At 40.2% G+C, this 19,992-nt stretch overlaps 2 protein-coding genes across 8 annotated transcripts; one reads left to right on the top strand and one right to left on the bottom strand.

Annotated features, from left to right (window-relative positions):
- Positions 1-413: 413 nt before the first annotated feature.
- On the top strand, positions 414-19,784 carry cc2d1b (coiled-coil and C2 domain containing 1B). Of its 7 annotated transcripts, none has more exons than XM_037082917.1 (26): positions 414-516; positions 825-956; positions 1,064-1,208; positions 5,613-5,716; positions 6,914-7,033; positions 7,477-7,623; positions 8,437-8,731; positions 9,116-9,234; positions 10,197-10,275; positions 11,094-11,177; positions 11,340-11,485; positions 11,843-11,915; positions 12,111-12,247; positions 12,356-12,485; positions 12,723-12,895; positions 13,366-13,491; positions 14,172-14,230; positions 14,407-14,523; positions 14,799-14,872; positions 15,066-15,124; positions 15,235-15,286; positions 15,796-15,895; positions 16,462-16,552; positions 16,654-16,776; positions 16,870-16,920; positions 17,334-19,784. In XM_037082917.1, the coding sequence occupies exons 2-25, from the start codon at positions 894-896 to the stop codon at positions 16,879-16,881; spliced, it is 2,628 nt and encodes an 875-aa protein (XP_036938812.1). In that variant the 5' UTR covers positions 414-516; positions 825-893; the 3' UTR covers positions 16,882-16,920; positions 17,334-19,784. The 7 variants fall into 7 exon arrangements, with proteins under 7 accessions (XP_036938812.1, XP_036938809.1, XP_036938807.1 ...); XM_037082914.1 differs by having other exon boundaries at positions 15,006-15,124; XM_037082912.1 differs by having other exon boundaries at positions 8,437-8,737; positions 15,006-15,124.
- On the bottom strand, positions 1,535-4,632 carry LOC119010627 (E3 SUMO-protein ligase ZBED1-like). Its single transcript, XM_037082918.1, has 3 exons — positions 3,420-4,632; positions 2,388-3,004; positions 1,535-2,177 (listed from the first exon to the last, which is right to left on the bottom strand). Exons 1-3 carry the CDS (start codon positions 4,288-4,290, stop codon positions 1,785-1,787), a joined length of 1,881 nt encoding a protein of 626 aa, XP_036938813.1. The 5' UTR covers positions 4,291-4,632; the 3' UTR covers positions 1,535-1,784.
- Positions 19,785-19,992: the final 208 nt, after the last annotated feature.

The raw sequence follows: 19,992 nt of genomic DNA, 5'->3' as shown, positions 1-19,992 counted from the left end.
TTTACTCTTATTCCATTCATTTTAGTTTAGTTGTTTCTAGATAACGATAATAGGAAGACAACATCCCACCAAAGGAATTCAAAACAGATTAAAAAGATTATGAGTAGTCACAGGAATAAATAACAATAAATACAGTAAAAATAACAAATAAAAGCAATAGAGGATGTGAGAAAAAAGACATCACAAGTGATGAATTAAAAACAGATAAGCTGACTAAGAGCAGTAGAAGGAATGAATGATGGAAAGATTCAAATTTCAGTGAAAAAGATGACTTCATATAAATCAGGTTTATAAAAGTAGGTTTTAAAAAGTCATTTAAAATAAGTTAATTCGCTTTTTGCCAGAATTTGTCAGGCAGAGCCGCCTGGCAGACAGGACTCAGGGATAAACGTATTCACTGACCTCGGACGCTCCCTCTCTCTGCGCATGCGTATTCAAACAAATCCATTACCATGTCAAACCACAGAAATGAAACTGTTCCTCTGAAAACTAACTGATGAAGTGGTGAACGAGCAGGTAAGGACACACACGCCTTTAAAGCTAGCCAAAACTCTCCCGAACGCTTCGCAACAGTGGCAGAAAATGTCGTCTACTTGCCCGTGAACAAACTTTCCGAATTAGAGAGTCAGGAAACATGGTTAGCTAACAGCTAGCCGCTGGGCTAACGTCACCGTCAGTTGGCTGTCAGCTCGTTACCAGCCGCTGTCTGCTAGGAGCCACCTGACAACCGCTCACATGATTTTAACTACTGCGACCAGACCGATGACTTAAGGAAACAACAGGAAACCGGTTTTGTTCATGCATATGTGTTTGTGTGTGTGCAGTTTGGATCACTGGAGTGTCGCTCAGGGGCTTGATAAACGGCAGCAAGCCACAATAACAACAACAACAACATGTTTGGTAAGAAGAAGAGAGCCCCGCAGCCCAGAGGCCAGGGCGCTGCTGCAGCCAAGCAGGTAACAACAACATCACCGAGAAACGTCCATGTTAGATACGTGTAACGTTTTCTCTCGGCAACAGCTGTTACAGGGTGAAGTTTATCTTCGCCTCTTCCTGGTTTCAGATGGGTCTGTTCGTGGAGCTGGACCCTGAGGAGATGATGATGGGCATGGAGGGGAATCTGGACGACCCGGACTTGGAGGCTGAATTTGCTGCTATCACTGGAGATAAAGTTGCTGCTGGTGGGAAAGCCAAGCCGAAGGGGAAAAGTGAGTACAGTGGTTATGATTCTTCTTACGGATGTTGGTACACAACCCCTGTAAACTAATAATAACTGTTAGTTATTATAATTTTACTAATATGTGCATGAAGTTCAGGGCCGATGATGTGTCGGCATTCCTATGCCTCCAGTCAGTAACACTATAGTCTTATAGATACAGATATATTGACAGTTCAAAAGATTAAATAATGATGTATCAGTTAAAGGTGCACTGTGTAGTTTTGTTTTGGTTTCAATCAGAAGAGAAAGATCTCATTTCATTCTGACATAAGCTGACCTCAGATACACAGTAGGGCTGCACGATTATGGCCAAAATGCTAATCACGATTATTTTTATAAATATTGTAATCACGATTATTAATCACGATTATTCATTATGTTAGGTAAAACATACCTTTTTATTGCACTCTCTTATTCAAACAAACAACTCTTCAAATTGAAACAAAAGGAAAGCAATATTCTATTGCAAAATGCAATTATAAAGTGCAAACAAACAGTTTGTAAACAGACAGTTGCGAACAGTTGCAGGAAAGGCACAAATGGAACCTACTACCATACAGCAGGCCTACAGATTTTTAGCCAGGAACACCAGCCTGTCAACACTCTCAGGCTTTAACGAAGACCGAAGGCAAGTCACGATGTTCCCCCCGGTGCTGAAAACCCTCTCAGAAGGGGCACTTGTTGCGGGTATACCCAAATATTTTTTGGCCAGCTTTGACAGCCGTGGGTACACTCGCTGATGTTCCCTCCACCAGTCCAGTGGGTTCTCCTCACTGTCCAGGTCAGCACACTGCAGGTACGACTGAAGCTCAGTGGCTAGAGCTTGTTGAGGAGGATGGGTTGGTCTGGCTCTCTCAGTGATCTTGAAGAAGCTCCCCAAGGTCTTCTTCTTCTTGGATGTGCTGGGTGCATCATCCTCTGCCATGTCTGCAGTCCCACCATCACTTGGGCCCTGCTCCTTGAAAAGTGCATGGTAAATAAGATATGAATAACAAATTTACTCTAATATATTTGTAAATATATAATAAATATTTTTGACAACCACATTCAGAATCTAGATTGCAGACAGCACATGAATTATTTTTTTTTTTTAGCACATTTTAATTCACTTAGTTTCTTGAATTCATAATAAATGGTTTATATCCAAGTATCTACAATTATTACTTACCATGCTCAGAGATGCAGCCATCTCAGACATAAGTCTGGCTTGGATCGGTGCAACCCTGTCCTCACTTGTGTATCGCAGCTTGAAACGGGGATCCAAAGCAGAAGCCAGGTTGAGCAGGTCTTGTGTCTCGGGATCCTTGTATTTTTCCTCCAGGTAAGTTAGGATTTTTGTCTTGATGGTGTTTGTGAGCTCTGGATCATCATCGTTCACTTTGAGGATGGAGGAAGTGAAGAGGTGGAGGACTGGCTTCACAAAAGAAACACTGACATACTTCTCACTGGACAGTGCATCAGTAAACTCAGTCAAAGGGTGGAGGGATTTGTAGATGGCTTCGAGGATCTCAGTGTCCTGCCATGATGGGAGGAGATGTCTGGACTTTCTGTCAGAAGACAAAACTTGAGAGATGGCCTTATGCTGCTCCAGGACTCTTTCAATCATTGCCTGTCTTGACCCCCACCTTGTGGGGCATTCTGTCTTCAGCCCATGTTCTGGAAGCTTCAGCTCCTTCTGAGCCCGTGCTAGCTCCTTTTTACGCCTCCAGCTGTAGGAGAAACTGCTCACAAGTTTTTTGCAGATCCCTACTGCACGGTCAATGCGAGGATCTTTCATTGCATTCTCTGTAAAAGAACATGAGATTCATAATTAAAACAGAACAAAACCTTGCATACACTTGCTCTTTTATTTTCATGTGTTGTTTTAAGATTGGATTTGATTGAATTGAATTGAACTTTATTGATCCCAGAGGAGGGAAATTAGTTTGTTCCAGCATCACATGAAATAAAAGGCCAAAAACTGTACATAAATAGATAGACAAGCACAGTAAAATTTTGGTCAGTTAAGATGCACAGATGTTATGCTATTTCAATCACTTGTTTATTTATTTATTTATTTATTCACTTATTTGTATGTTAATTTATTTAAAATTTAAAAAATGCCTACACATATGATGACCAATCTCCATCATATTAGCACAGAATACATATATGTACAATTCAGTTATGTGTACTTTTTGTTTTTATTTGTCCTACTCACCAATTGCTAGATGGAGCCTATGGCCAAAGCACTGGAGCCTCATCCATTTATTTAGAGAAGCTGCCTTGATGACGTTAGATCCATTGTCTGTGGTGATGCAGACTTGTTTCTCCTCTCGCAGGCTCCAAGAGGCCAGTGCTTCCCGCAGTCCCTGGGCTATAGCTTCTCCTGTGTGATCTTGTGGGAAGAATGACGTCTGCAAGCACCGACTCTTCATTGTAAAATCATCATCAATATAGTGAATTGTCAGGGACATGTACGGCTCCATTGTTCTGCTGGACCATAGGTCAGTCGTAGTTGCGAAATACTCGACTGTTGTTATTTCCCTCTCTATTTCCTCCCGACATTTTTCATATAGTGCAGGCAATGCCACTTTGGAGAAATAATTGCGCGAGGGGATCACGTATTTCTTGTCCAGTATTTTGACCATGCTTTTGAAGCCTTTGTTACTTACAGTACTTATTGGACACATGTCTTTGGCCAAATAAAACGTTATTGCATCCGTTATTTCAGCGTGTCTTTGAGAGGTGGATGGATACGGTGTCGCCCGGTGCAGAGTTGCTGTAATGGTTGTCTGGGTTGGCGCTGGACACTGACGGGGATTTGGTGGACCAGCGTTAGCTTTGGCCTTCATGCATTCATCATATTTTTGTTTGTGGTGTGTTTTCAAGTGGTTAAATAAATTGGTTGTGTTGCCTTTTGGCGCGGAAACAACTCTGTGGCACTCTTTACATATCACGTCCTTTTGGTCAATATCACTTGCCCTGAATCCAAAAAAACTCCACACAGTAGATTTTGCTGCTTCACGAGGCACCAGCGGCTCCTCGTCTCCAGTCGGTGCTAGCGCACTTGTGTCTCCTGCCCCCGACATTGCGCCTCACTCTCTCACAAATCATTTGAAAATGGCGTTGCTGCCTGCAGGGCTCGCTCGTTTGCGGTTTAGGCAACGTAATGATGCCCAAACCTATCGGTCGCCCCCTGGTGGTTGGTTGAGAAAGTGCTTGATTTGACATGCAACAGAGCTCGCTTTTTAAATGTTAAAATCGCCGACGATCATCTTAATTTAATCGTGGCAGCCAAAATCGTGATCGTGATTAAAATTCGATTAATTGTGCAGCCCTAATACACAGTATATGCAATGAGCTAATTGATGTGTTGGACTCATCAATACATGCATTGCATGATTAAAAAATGATGTTCTAAATCCAAACCTCTAACTCATATGTTCCCACATTGTGTGCAGTGAGGCAAGTGTCTGGTTCAGATGCACGTGCTGCTCTTTCTATTTAAATTTTGAATCATTTTGTGAATATAAGTCATTTAGTCAATAAATATAAGTAGTAGTAATGTGGGCGGCTGTAGCTCAGGAAGTGGAGTGGGTAGTCGAGTAATCAGAAGGTCACTTGTTTATCATTTAGTAATATAGTCCTTTATCCAATTTGATTGGACATTAGTGGATAAAAATCAACTCAAGTGACTGGACATCACAGAGGTGTGCCTTGAGATTTTCAGTGCAAAATGTTTGAAAAGCACACCTCTAAATCACCATGGCCTATTTATTCACATTCAGCCACAGCAGCATTACAGCTGCCGAGCACCACTCTGGTTCGCGGTCTGTGTTTCAATTCATTCCAGAGGTGTTAATGTGAGCGCCTGGTGCAGTTCTTCCACACTTAACTCATAAAAACATTTCTTTAGGTACATCTCTTTTGTAACACAGACATCCCTCAAACTGTTATATTCATCTCCCAAAGGTCTCCTAACAGTGTTAGGTTTTCCTTTTAATTTATTTCCCTTTTTACAGTAACACAGTATGATGTGTCAAGCTCGCACTGGCATCTAGGAAAATACAAACAATACAGCAAACAACACTATTGTTTGTCCCTAGAGAGGTACAGTTACAGTTTTATTGTACTCGGCTGCTGCACATGACACACGTGTGTGTATGTGTGGACACCTTCGTTGAATCCTCTTACATTTGGCCATATAGAATATCTTGATACACGTGAGTTGCTGAAAACCTCCTGCAACAACGTGACCAAGAAATGTTTCCTCATGTTTGTTATCGTGGGAAAATGTTTTTTTCCAGTGACACTGTTGACATTTACATTATTACTACATTACAATCTAATATTTGTTATTGATCTCGTATGCAAACCCAGTTTAATACATGGCATCATGTTTGTGTTGCAGGCCCGCTACCCATGGAAGACATCGCCAGAATGGCTGATGAGTGTATGAGAGACATGGATGATGATGAAGATGATGCTAATCTGGAAGATGATGAAGATCTGTTGGTTAGTGTTCTGTATTTATCTGCCCCATAGCAGAGTTTTTGTTGTTGCTTAGATTTCAGGTTTCTCTTCGAAGTCCTTCGTTTTCTGTTTGATGAATTTGCTACTTTATGGATTCATTCAAGGATGAGTGCTTACAGTAATCCCCAGAGTAATCCCAGTGTTAGCATGTCACATTTTTGACTGCATGGTGAAAGAGACACACATACTGCATATAAGCATGTCTACTGTAAGTACTACAGTAGAAAAAAAATGAGTGGAAATTACAATTCAAGTGCAAGATATGGGTAAATGGCAAACAGAAAGCCTACATTTTTAAGCATTGATTTAAAAGAAAGTAAAGAGCTGGACCAAGTTTTAGGGATTTGTTCCACATATGTTGTGCATAAATTTGAGATGCAGCTTCTCTATGTTTAGAGATGAATATTGATTTATGGTTTGGCTCATACAAACAGGCCTGTCTCAGACAGAGAGGTCTGGATGGTGCATAATGTAGCAATCAAGTCAAGACACACAGGAAGCCAGTGCTGAGATCTGAGAACTGGAGTGATGTTTTCCGCTTTCTCGGCCTAAGTGTGGCAGCAGCATTCTGAATTAGCTGCTGCTGTCTGAGCGAATTTTTACTGAGATCGCGTTACAGTAGTCAAGCCTGTTGGAGATAAAAGCAAACATTTCTGGCTGCTGATGTACTGTATTCTTGTGGTGATTGACAGATTTTGTAACCACAAAGATGATGTTATTGCTATGATGTTGCCTGGCTTCAGGCAATGAACCTCCTCTCAAACTAGTTAAACAGTGGGAGCAGAATCAGTTCTTAGTCAGTGCAAAGTTGAGCTGGACAGGAAGAGGTGTGCTGTAGTGGTATTAGTGATGTATTAGTCTAATTAGCTACGATAATCATCAGAAGTCTCATTTCTGACAACCTTGATACAGAAGCAGGAGAAAAAAACAGCTTTATTGGTGTGCAAAATAATGTTTTTTTCTGGGTCATACATTACAGTTTAATCAGACTGTTCATTTATTGATTTGAAGAGCCTTAATTTCACCTACATATTTTTGATAAGAGGACTTTCGATTGTCAAACAACTGCACATTAAACCAAACTGTCAAATGGAAAACTTGTCTCACACTTCTCAAATCCAGCCTTGTATGAACAATCAATGCTGGCTGTTGATCAGTTGCTGTATTTTTCCTCATCAGGCAGAGCTACAGGAAGTGGTGGGCGAGGGGGAGGCTGATGATCCTGTAACTGTTTCCTCCCCGTCCTCTGACACTGCTGAGTCTTCTCAAGCTGAAACACCAGAGTCCCCACCGCTGCAGGTACAATGCATGCTGCTTACTCTCTGCCAGCATTGTAACTGACGCTACTGGCCAACAGAATACTGTCAAATGGTGGAGAGGTTTAGCTGTTGTTGGTAAAGGGCAGAGGTATACTTTGTGTATAAGTATCTCCGAACAATAGTTGTTTATTTTGCAACATGACTGATAGAATATATGCTTGTGAGGTAAGTCTGCGTGTTCCTGTCAACACATTTCCTGATACTTAAGATATTTTGGCTAGTATTTTAAACAAGCAATTAATGATGAGATTTAGATGTGAAAAACTGCAATCAGTCTATTATTTTTTCCTCCTATTATTCATCCTGGACAAATACTTAACATCCCACAGTTTTGTGTGCCAAGTAATCTCTTGACCTAGCATAGATTTACCAGCTGTTTTCAGATGATGTTGACAGTACCTGCCTGTTGTTTTGGTACAGCAGCAGCAGGAAGTAAAGGTTTCCTCAGCAGCGCCAGGCAGCCTCCAACACACCCTGGAGGAGAGAGTTGCCATGTACAAGACGGCCTTACAAAATGCCAAGACTGCAGGGGAGACATCCAAGGCCCGAAGATACGATCGTGGCCTGAAGGTGAGTGAAACTTTTGTTTTAGCTCACTGTGGACTATTGTCCATTATTGATAAAATATGGCACATTTTATGTAATGGGATAACATGAAACACAGATTTGTTTGTACCAGAGCTGCAGCAATAAAATCGGTTGTTTTAAGTCATTGTTTGATTCAAAAAGTAAAAATTCTTTGATTCCAGCTTCTTAAATGTGAATATTTTCTGGTTTATTTGCTCCTCTTTGACAGTCAACTGAATATCTTCGGGTTTTGGACAACACAGGACATTTAAGGACGTCATCTTAGGCTTTTTGAATACTGATTGATATTTTTATGACAAAGTAATGAATGATGAAAGTAAATGTTTGTCTTAGGTAGCCTTAAGTGGCTTCTAATGAGGCACCCGTTATAAAGATCAATATTATGTTAATACATCAATATTAATCTCTCTGTCAAGAAGGCCTCCCAGCTTTTATTGTATTATCTGTTATTTCTATTGGCCGAGTACCACTTTTCAACTCCCAAACTGAAGTTTTATTTATTTAGGAGATTAAGCAGTTTTTCAGCTTAAAAGTTTTTCTTGCTGAGGGTTTGATATGTGAGGAACTTTAAATATGCCCAGAAGCTTCAGATTTGTAGAAACACAATCTGTTGGCATCCATGTGTCTGATCACAAGGTTTATCTGCAAATGAAAAGACATCACGCTGTTTTTTATCTAGTAAATCAATACTCAAAACTCATACTTGCTGAGCTTTGCTCATTTTCTCGTTTCATCATCCTTCATTACACAAGCAGTACTCAGATGTCCTATACTGATGACTGTTACTCTCTACAGACTCTGCAAACGATGTTAGCTGCTGTGAAAAAAGGAAGACCTGTGAACGAGGCAGAGATCCCTCCTCCTGTTGCCACTGGAGCCCCGAGTGCCGCCTCTCGTCCTGCTGTTCCCCAACGACCGGCTCCCCCTGTTCCCTCACGCCCCGAATCCAGTCCCTCTGATGAGAAGGAGAAGTTGGTACCAGAGATTGTCACACCCAGCAGTGAAGAAGAGCAGTCAGCAACCTCAGCCCATCCCACTCTGAGCAGCGTCCCGTCTCCAGAGGAACCTGCCGGCCAGCCTCAGACAGATGGTCCGTGTGAGTTGGATAATGTGAACTTGTATCAGTTGTCATACTGGGTATAAATGATAGAATGCGTTCAGCTTATATTTAAATTCTCGTTCACTTTGTAAAACACATGATTGTATAAAGGATATTGTTATATGGGCTCAGGAACAGTTTGTAAAATCTTTGTCGGTAAACACAGTTTGTTTTCAAATTGGTGAAATCTGGTTTCACATTATTGGTTTCTTAACTTTTGGAATCAGGGTTATAGCTGAGTTTGTAACTATTACTAGTATGAATTTTTTTTTTCAGTGACAGATATGTTGAATTGTTCTCTCGCTTCTCAAAATGTGATGAATGTGGCCTCTCACTCTGGTAATTGTTCTTTTTTTTTGTCCCATGAATCCACAGCGAATGAGGAAAGCAAGGCGATGCTCATAGAGAGGCAGAAAGAATACAAGATGGCAGCTCTGAGAGCAAAGAAGGAAGGAGACTTGGAGCAAGCTCGGCTTCACTTCAGGACCAGCAAGGCGAGTAAAAAAAAAAAAACTCCAAACCTCCAAAACCTGACTCCCAACCAGAGTGATTTGTTTAAAGTCAAGTCAGTGGCTCTTGTGCAGAAATTTGAATGAGCAGGGTTGTGTTTTACATAAATTTGAATCCCGTGTTGTGTGCCAGAATTTTTTGCTCAGTGAATAATAGTTTTGCAACAGTGTTAAAGAAAAAACTGTGCAGTAACTGATAAAACTGTGAGCATTGTGTCCTTTTTAGTATCTGGTTCACAAGGATTTTGTCATTTTTAAAATGTTTAGATACCAAATGTTATATATTTAGGTTTTTTTTTTTAGCTTGGCAACATGCAGTCAGCAGATGAAAACAGTCTTGTCTTCTCCTTAGAATTAAATAAAATATGTTTGCTGCGCTTCAACTGACTATTGAATGAAAATTTTGTTGTTAGGTTTTAAGAATGCTAACATTGTTATGAGTTAGATGCACATAACAAAGTTTTATTTTTACTTGGACCTGGAGCAGCATTCAAACTGTTTTGCTAAGCAGAAGGAATGTGATGTGGTTTATTTTTGATGATGATGATAACGGCAGACAGATTGTGTTTCTAACCTGATGCCTGGCAGGATTATTGCTAAGAAAATGATCCCATTTCTCTTTTTTCTTGTTCCTGTTCAGAATTATAGTCTTTTATCTATTTTATTATTTTTAATCAACATCTTGTGTAAGTGTATATACCAGACAACAGCCATGAAACTAAACCACCTGAGATGTTTATTTTTTTAATTTATGTTTAATACTACTACTAATACTAATATGCAGTCACACGTCATAATTTGTGTGGTCTGTTGTCGGAGTCTGCTGCAACAGTTTCTGACTGCAGGATTTCACGCTCAAGTATGTGAGACATGCAAACAATTTGGCAGTTGACAAAGACCATCATTATGTCTGACTGAGTTTGGGGTTCTGGTATTTTCTTGTGCAGAGGTTCGACGCAGTGATTGAGGCGTTGGAGAAAGGTCAAGCAGTCGACCTGAGTGGCCTTCCTCCATCTCCAGGACAGGGTGAGGAACACTGGTTGTGGTGGAGGCTGGTGGAGTGTACATCTGTTCAGATGCACTCTGTATGTTCCCCCAAGACTTGATGCAAACAATGAGTCCTGAGACGGCTGATCAATTTACTGCACTTAAATGCAATACAAACATTGTGTGTGTCTGGCTCTGAAAGATAAATCAATACAAGTTAGCCATTGCTAATGGCTCTCTCATTATAAATGCAACAGCCTATGGCTTTGGCTACAACACACAAGCTATCGAATATGTAAGTGTTATATTAGCCCGCTGTTACTCGGATACTATAGGATTTCCCTAAAAACTGAATGCATCATTAGAAGAAACAGTTAGACATAGACATAACGTGACTGTTCGGTGCCATTTTTGCCTTTAAAGTGATGCATTTCACTACTTTTTAGTGTTATGGTAATCACAATATCATCATCGAAATAGTGCTACAACATGTTTTTATTAACAATGTATCTCTTTTATCGGCAGAATCCACAAGGTGCTTAACAGCTAGAATTACGCTCAGTGGAGACCCAACAATCCACTTTAATTCATTCAAACCCGATTTGATATCAAATTAAACATTAAAATACACTAGATCTTAATTTTTCTTTGAATTTTTCTCATCAAGATCTGTGCATTATTCCCTGTGAAATTAACAAAATTGTTAATGGTGTTTGTTCTTGCCCAAGACCCATCCGCCATAACTATTTTAACTAGTTTGTTTATAGTACAAACCCTGGATTGTATTTTGAAGAGGTATAGACAATAGAAACAATTTGTCCAGAATCTTTTGTTTTGTATTTATCTCATGTTATTAGGTGCAGGCGGAGGCTCTGCTCCAGTGAAGGAACCTTCATCTGGGCAAAACATAGAGGTCACCCAACCTGTTGCAGCAGCTCCAGGTAATAATAATAATAATGATGTCAACGTTTATGAACTATATGTAGTCACTGTCTTCTTCTTTGCATATTAGTATGCTAGTGTTAGCATTTAGCTAAGTCCCTAAGTACAGCTTCACTTCGAAGCTCTTCGACACTTTGAACATCGTCTCCTCACTCCCTCAGCTCCTGCTGCCCCATCAGCCCCCGCTGCTCCCAAAGATGTGCTGGAGGCTCTCGAGCAGAGACGAGCCAAATACGTGGAGGCGTCCAATCAGGCCAAAGCCAGTGGAGACGACCGCAAGGCCCGAATGCACGACCGTATTGCCAAGGTACAAGGACACACTCTCCTCTGATGTTTTTTTTTTCCTTTACAGAATACTTACTGATGTAATAAATTGAATTAAGTTGGCACATTATAACAAAATATGAGTCTGAATTCTCATCTTTTTATAGCTTATTTTGTCAGAAAGTTTATGTGTCTATGTTGAAATCATTTTTAATGACACTATTACCAAAATTTGTCATGTGTATGATATTTAAATGTTAAAAATATATATACGAATGAATATAACCAAAACAATGACTGAAAACAATGTATTTCTTGCAACAGATCTTTTTTCCTTTTACTCCATAATATTAGCATTTGCTCTGCTGTGTTTGAATATTCAACCTCTCTCCTCCTGCAGCAATACCAGAGTGCCATCCGAGCTCACAAATTAGGAAAAGATGTCAACTTTGAGGAGCTGCCTGTTCCGCCTGGTGAGATCATTTTGCGATCCAGGTTTATAAGTTGATGGTGTAGCTTCCAAGATGCGCTTAGCTCTGTAAATCTGGGTTTGATTGTGTTTCTGGTTCTGCAGTCCTGGAGTGGTAGTCTGCACTGTCATCGAGACATGTGCTTGACTAGATGCTGTCATTTGATGGTCAGAATGAGAATTTGCTTTCATCTTTCAGGTTTTCCTCCAATCCCCGGCCAGAAGGCGACAGGAGCTGAGCAGGGATTCGTTGCTGCTCTGGTGGCAGCTGACAAGCTTGCCTCCACTGATAATGTGGAAATAGCAGATGATGATGAGGAGGAAAAGGAAGAGGAGGTGGGCTGGCATCATGATCATTTGTATTTATTTAAGTTTTTGTGGATAAATCAATGATATTTGATTTTTTTTTTTGTGTGTGTCTGTGTGTGTGTCTTTGTGTTTCAGTCTAAGCCTGCTGCTCCAGAAGAGCCGAAAAAGCCCACTTTAGATGTCCCCGCGGCAGGCCACAGGAGGAAAAGGACTCCTTCAGCCTCACCTGACAGAACAGCGACCAGGGAAGGACTCTCACCAACCGGTCAGTCTGAAAAACAAACAACATATCCTCCAAAACACTCTAAGACACTCAGTTCAGCCCTCTTAAGTTAAGCTCAAAGCTAATATTGACAGAAAGTGCAGTCCTGGGATGAAAGCTTTCATACTGGTATTGACATGGGCCCCAAAAATAAGTCAGTGTTGTACTTATTGAAAACTACAGCTGCTAAAGTTGTTTACAGTTGCTTTACATCAAACTACATCATCTTCGTCCCTCCAGCGGTTCAACAGCTGGAGTTCCTGGAGGGCAGGAAGAAGCAGTACATGAAGGCAGCTCTGCAGGCGAAGCAGAAGAACGACATGGAGCAGGCCAAGGTTTTCCTCCGCACCGCCAAGGGCTTCGACTCCATGATCGAAGCGGCACGCAGCGGCAGAAATGTGGACATCAGCACGGTGAGCAGACAGGAGATTCACTCTGACAGACAAGGAATTCTGCGTATGATTTACCAAAACCCAGTTTGGTGTCAGAAATACACTTCATTCAGTCAGTGGATAGGCAGAGATCCGTCTCAAGTCAGTATGTTTTTTCCTCTGATTATGATTGTTGTAACTTTTGTTACGTTGTTAACAAATTTACTATTAGTTTTTGTTTCAGTAGTTAAAAATGTCACACAGTTTTTATAATACACATTTTACAAAAGTAGAATAAGTCAAGTTTAACTTTTTTATACTGTGTCAGTGGACGCAGGGGCATAAAATATTTTGCTGAAAAAAATTCATTTAGAGATTTTTAGTTTATAAGTAATGACAAGCAATCTTTTGAGCCATCTAAAGTTGCTTACCAGGGCAGCGCTTGGATTAAAACATGAAAATAGAAACATTTTGCTCCACTGTGGCCAACCCTCTCTGTGCTGTGTCTGTAGGTGCCGTCGCCCCCTGGTGACGAAGATGAAGACTTCATCCTGGTTCATCACAGTGACGTGCAGATCTCGGAGAAGGCAGAGCAGGTTTACACTCAACTGGCCAAGATCCTCAAAGAGCAGTATGAGGTAAATACAGATGATTGCAGATGTTGTCGTGTCCAGAAAAGTGTGTTATTGCTGCATAATTTGATACAAATATATAAATACACAGATATAGTTTTATCTTTCATACAGTCATTTTTTATGGCAATCATTTTTATGAACTTTTTGAGAAACTTTTGTCATGATGTAATACTTTCCAAATTTAAATGTGAAACTTTTAAAGATCGAGGTTTAAAAGAGCATCATATTCAATCCAGGCAGGTTATTATCAGGGTAAATACAATTTATTTTTGATCATCTTTATGGGCAAATGTGGTCATTGAACTAAACTAGTATTAAAAGGAAACAGAATTGAAACAGGATTTTGAAAAAAGAGATAATTTTAATTTTTTACAAAGTTCAGAATTTGTAAACATGAATTACTAGTTATAAAACCAACCAGTGTATAAATACAACCATTTTAGCATTTACAAAACAAACTAAAGCCTTCTGTCTTACGAGTAAACTACTTTCAACATTTTTAGTTCCATTGTCTCTGCCCGCATCCTGTTCAGATCTTCCACTGAAGAAACTGTAACAAAGTTTCCAAATTCTGAAGCTAAAAAAGCACATAGATTCCCACTCTGGCTGCTCTGTGCTGTTCTTGTCACACTGTAAATACAACATATTCTTTGAGATTTCTGAGTTTTCTTTCCTTCTTTTAGAAATGTATGACTCACTCCAAGCAATTCACACACCTGGGGAACGTCACCGAAACAACAAAGTAAACAGGAACCTGCTTTTTTTTTTTTTTATTAAATTCATATAGAAAACTACAAACTCTCTTATAATAGTGGACCATAGCTGCAGCTCATTACAAATAAACTGTTGATCTGTTTGGATTTTAGAAAATTAATCAATTATCAATTTTGTGTGTGTGTGTGTGTGTCCTCGCTGCAGGTTTGAGAAGATGGCGGAGAGTTGTAAGAAGAGCCTGGAGGTGCTGAAGCTGGCCCAGTCGAGAGGTCTGCCTGCTCCTAAACATCACTTTGAGGAAAGGTCGTTTCACACTGTCAGGTGGGCACTTGTTTGTTAGATTACACTGCAAATTCAAAGTTAACTAACATTTTACTCAGATTTGAAGGTAGGGTAGGTATTCATGAAACTATAAGAACTGATATAACTCTGCTCCAGAGCAGAGCCCCCCGTCACCTCTGATTCAAGTTCTCTTTCTTTTTGGATTCAACTGTGTTTGTACTTCGCATCGATGCCACAGCAGTTAATCCCTCATAGCTTTTTCTCTGTCTTTTCTTGTTCTGTCTTTTCTATTTTCTTCTTCCTTTCCATTTCAGGATATTTCCAGATCTGAGCAGCACTGACATGGTTGTTGTTATCGTCAAAGGGATGAATCTTCCTGCTCCGAGTGGTAAATACTAAAATACTGAAACACTTTCAGGAGATCTACAGTTGTTTTTAACTTTCTGTGTTGTGAATTTGGTTTCGTTGTTGCTAGAACAACATGCTGAACAATTTTTATTGATCTAATCTTTCAAATTCAGTCAGGATTTTAAGGAGAAGCACATGCTGGCTGATGCTTTGTGGTGAACTTTCTCCTTCAGGAATCCAAACAAACGATCTGGATGCCTACGTCAAGTTTGACTTCCCGTACCCGAGCACGGTGAGAGGCGTCATCTCACTGTCGTTTTCAAGGCCACCTCGGGCTGCTGTGACGATTCATACAGGCGACTTCTCTCTTTAAAGTGTTTGCTTTCCTGTTTTTGCCACCAGGAGCAGCCGCAGAAACATAAAACAGCAGTCATCAAGAACACAAACTCCCCAGGTGAGACAGGAACATTGCTGTAGATTTATGTGTCATGTTTGTATCAACGATGTAGATCTGCAGTTTTTCCTTCCAAATAGATGTGAAAAGTTTTTATTTTAAGTTTGCATTTTATAATTTATCACGAAAGTACTATCTAGTTATCTACCATTACTTTTCTTGTCAGTTTGTCTAAAGTAGAGGATCAGAACATAATTAAGTTTCAAAGGGATGGACACAAAAGTCATTAATACATGTGATCCTACAAGAACTATTAGTATTATTGTAAATGTCCATGTTTTCTATATATGTAAATTTTAAAAATATATAAAATTGTAATTACCAATCCATTACAGGTTGATAAGAATGTTGAATCACCTTGTGGATTTAATTTACAAAAGGGTTGTCTGTAAACTAATACCTTTGGAATGTCAGGTAGAAAGAAATTAAAAATCAAGCCATATCTATTGTTTATTTGCCTGAGACAGTTTGTGTGTGAAGTCTCAGAATGCTGCATCTCTTTTCACCAGAGTACAACCAGAGCTTCACCCTGTCAATAAACCGTAACCACCGCGGCTTCAGGAGGGTGGTGGCGTCAAAAGGCATCAAACTGGAGCTGCTGCACAAAGGGTGAGTCACAGAAACGCTGCAGGAACAAATGTGTAGAGTTCAGTCTCATAATCAGCCACAGCGCTGAAGGAAACGGTGCGTTTCATTTGGTCGCCTGTCACCACGACTTCTGGGGGAGAGTCAGAGAGTGAGGAAGGAAGGTGGTGATGAACTCCCATGATCCCATGCTAACTGTACAACACCAAACTGTATCTTTTGATTTCACTGTTGATTTAGAGAGCAGCAGAAAGTACACACTGTGCCTGTTAATGCATCAACAAATAGTCTGATGAGTGGCTCCCGCTTACGTCATTATTGACAAGAAAGCAGCGTTTGACACTTTCACAGCGAAATTAGCTTGTATATGCAGATTTTTTTAAATTGGATTTTCACATCGACAGCGGACGAGTTTGCCTTTCTGTTACATTTTTTCCTGCTGTTAAGGAGCGAGATATGTTGCTTCTTTTCTCATCTTTGTGGAGAGGTTACTTTACTTCCATTCATGTCAGAGGAGCTAGAAATAAGCTGTATGTTTTTACTGTGTGGGGACTCCAGTGGTGACGTTGTCGCTGTGTGTCATCTCACAGTGGTTTCTTGCGGAGCGACAAGCCCATCGGGACGGCCCTCCTGAAGCTGGACAAACTGGAGACACAGAGTGAAATCAGGGAGATCGTAGAGGTGAGTGATAAAAGTCAGGAGGGAGTGTTGCAGGTCAGTCTAGATCCTCAGTCGGTGACTTGCGAGCCCGTAAATGTCCGTAACTTTAATCCTCGCATCAGGTGATGGATGGTCGAAAGGCCACAGGAGGTCGTGTTGAAGTGAAGGTCCGACTCCGGGAGCCTCTGAGTGGACAGGACATGCAGACGAGCACAGAGCGCTGGCTGGTGATCGACCAGTCACAGGTAACACGAAAGAGACAGTGCTCACATTTCTGCAGCTCGACAAACGCAACATTCTGTCAGACCTCTGATGTTGGCTCTGTTTTATCCTCCAAGGTTCTCGTTTAGATGCTGCTGAAAGGTTAAAGACGATTTAGAAGATGAAAGGTACATTTTCTTCAACTGTTTTGTCTGATTTGAGTGAAAGTAATTCAAAATTATTCAGTGTCTTGCTGATAGTTGGATGAGCGGATGGATACCGTTCTTATGTCTTTATATTAGATGTGAAACAAGAGCTAGCGGCTGGTTAGCTTAGCTTAGCATAAAGACTAGATGCATGGGGAAAACAGCTTGCCCTGTCCAAAAGTAACAAAATCCTAACAGCACTTTTAAAGCTTATTCATTGGTTTACAAATTATAGCTTGTTTAAATCAGTTTCTGGTCATATGGAGGGTTATATTTCAGGCTGTTTCCTGGCTGGGGGCAGTGACTTCCAGCAGGTCAGCTCAGGGGTTTTTGGGATACCTTTGGACTGAGCCAGGCTAACTCACCTCACTAACAACATCTCCTGTGTCTCGCAGATAAAAGGCACTCAATCATAAACACTCAGAGGATGGAGTTTGGGATGTGATGAGGACGGTCTGTTGGACTCAGACCTACACGGGTCTTTGACTTGTCAAATACTTTTTGCACATTTGCAAGACACAAGAGCTCCCTTTCATACTGCGGTCCACCAGGAGGAGACATGGAGCTGGTTTGTGGTAGGTCACAGCTGGTCTCTGGGGAGGTGAACTGACACGTCTGATGGACACATGTTTTTGTCCTACATAAGGGGAAGGTTGTTTTCTTGTTTGAATCGCCACAGATGCAGATGTAAGCTCTTGATGCATCAGATCTGTCGAGGTGAAGGTCCCTCGAGAGGTTCAAACCAGAGAAAACTTCAGTCTCCTGGAGGACGGCAGGCAGTGTGTCCTCTGCTGAAGGGGCTCGACGTCGAGCTAACCTGATCCTGCTGCCCAACATGACTCTACTTAATATATCAAAGAATGTGTACATATTCCTCATATTATACAGCTCTGGTATCTAGAACTGCACCTATGCACTAATACCAAAGTAATCACTGTTGCTGTAAAATCCTGCATATTTGAAAATCGCCTTTATCTGCCAAACCTGTTACGATGACACGAGAGCTTCAGATGTGATGTTTATGATTTCGACTCACATCTCAGCTGGTTTTGAGAACGCAGGCAGATGCAGCACATACAATAGACTCAGACGTTTTACAGGAGCAAGCCAAGAATTGAATGATACTACAAAAAGGTACGATTATATGATTACAGTAGAGACCACACTCCCTTTTGGCACCTTTTACTTGGATTAATTATTTCCTCACTGTGGTCACTAAACTGCACTCTCAATTACCTGTGGCTTTAGGTGTGTTAGATTGATATTTGTCTTGTTTACACTTGATAGCACAGAATCACAACTGAGCTGATCTAAGAGTTTCAGTAGAAAAAGCTAAATATGAATTTTATCTTCAGATGATGAAATGGTTAAAAAGTGATTTTGAGTCCCACGCATATTTTTAGTTAAATAAACAGCTTCGATCTTTTCAGAAGTATCGATAGAGTGTTAGATGAGCAGATCGAGCAGACACTGTTAGCTTAGCATAAATACTTGAAGCAGGGGGAAACTGCTAACCCTGTTCTCTTAAAAGTGTAAAAATACATGTGCTAGCACCTCTAAGGTTCACTAATTAAGACACTTGCTGGTTTCTTGGCAAACTCACAGTGACAAGAAGTCTCTATTTTGCCAACTGTAGAGGTGAGGGCAGGTTTATTATTGTAAACATCAGACAGAGCCAGGGTAGCTGCTCTCCCCCCAGCTTACACACTTTATGCTAAGCTAAGATAAGCGCCTCCCATCTCCTGCTCTACCTTTGACACACCCAAGATAGTTCTGTTGATCTTCTCATTAATACAATAAGTTTAAACTGTTCCTTTAAATGTAACTCATTTTTTAAACTATGCATCAGATGTCTCAAGAAGCAGATACTATTAGGATTTCCTTCATCTTTTCTCTTTTAAAGGGCCAGTTCACCTAAATTACAGACAGCTCGATAGTTTAACTGGAGGGATAGAAAAACCCACCCAGATTCAAGGCTTTAAAATACAACATTTAAAATCCTTAACAACAGTTTTGAGATTGATTTTTGACCTTAAAAATCCAACTGAGAAAAACTGTGTTCAAGGACATTAGACTACATTCACATGGCAGCCATTTTTTTGCTTGGATCTTTTACTGCTGTGTTCTAGGTTACCTTTAAATATGGTCTGAAGATCTTTGCTATCATCTTTTCAGTTGTTGATCAATTAAGAAGCAGTGAAAGATAGCCATATGTCAGACTTCCTTACATTTATAGGACCTCTGAACATAACATCAGAGCATTCAAGCTGAGAAAAAGCCAGCCATGTGAATATGGTCTATAATAAAAGTTAGTCCTTCTGTAAGTTAACACTGTGGGTGGAGAAGGAAAACACACATATTGTTCCTAAAAAGACACACTGCTGTTCAAAAGTTAAGTTATTGAGTTATTTGAGTGAACTCACCCTTTAAAATGTAAGCTGCAGCATTGTAAGAAGCCATAACTAACACACTGAGCCAACTACATGAACACCAATTCCAACAGGTTTACCTCATTACTGTTTGCAACGTTATTTATCAGCCAAACGTTACTGTGGTCAAAACATTTCTCCTTCTGTTGGCAGTTTTAACATAATGAATCATCGTAGCTTAAGTTTACCATGAACATCGGCCTGAATGATTACATCGTACTGTTACCCATCATCTCATTCTGTTTGTTCACCTACTTCTTGTTTACGAAGATGAATGATGTCACGTTTATATTTACAAAATGCTACAAAAATAATTTCAAACAGGATCGAGGCTATATTTCGTTTTTAAAATGTGGACTGATTTTGCCTTCCCTGCTTAAAAATGTACTGATTAAAAACACTTTTGTTTTGATTTCACACTGTCACGTTTCAAATTATTTGTACTTCTCTTTTAGTAAGAATAGCTGGTACTGACAAGAAAGCAAAAACTAAAGCACTCATTTCAATTTTCTATAAGTTTTTATTTTACATATACTACAGTTTTTTGATAAAGACCACTTTTCTTGACATTTGTAGTGTAAAGGGAAAAAAAAGATGTACAGGGTTTTTTGGCTTTTCAAACATT

The sequence above is a fragment of the Acanthopagrus latus genome, chromosome 21 (genome assembly GCF_904848185.1).
Source record: "Acanthopagrus latus isolate v.2019 chromosome 21, fAcaLat1.1, whole genome shotgun sequence".
NCBI lineage: Eukaryota > Metazoa > Chordata > Actinopteri > Spariformes > Sparidae > Acanthopagrus > Acanthopagrus latus.
The sequence above is the reverse complement of the archived record's forward strand: the minus strand, read 5'-3'. Positions and strand labels throughout refer to the sequence as shown.

Bases quoted from the DNA above. Each gene is read 5' to 3' on its own strand.
- LOC119010627 (XM_037082918.1), bottom strand. From the start codon at position 4,290: ATGTCGGGGGCAGGAGACACAAGTGCGCTAGCACCGACTGGAGACGAG. The intron at 3,005-3,419 runs GTGAGTAGGACA...GTTCTTTTACAG, and splicing joins TAGGCTCCATCTAGCAATTG to AGAATGCAATGAAAGATCCT. The intron at 2,178-2,387 runs GTAAGTAATAAT...GCACTTTTCAAG, and splicing joins TGGCTGCATCTCTGAGCATG to GAGCAGGGCCCAAGTGATGG.
- cc2d1b (XM_037082911.1), top strand. From the start codon at position 894: ATGTTTGGTAAGAAGAAGAGAGCCCCGCAGCCCAGAGGCCAGGGCGCT. The intron at 13,492-14,171 runs GTAAATACAGAT...TCCTTCTTTTAG, and splicing joins TCCTCAAAGAGCAGTATGAG to AAATGTATGACTCACTCCAA. The intron at 15,896-16,461 runs GTGAGTCACAGA...GTCATCTCACAG, and splicing joins CTGGAGCTGCTGCACAAAGG to TGGTTTCTTGCGGAGCGACA.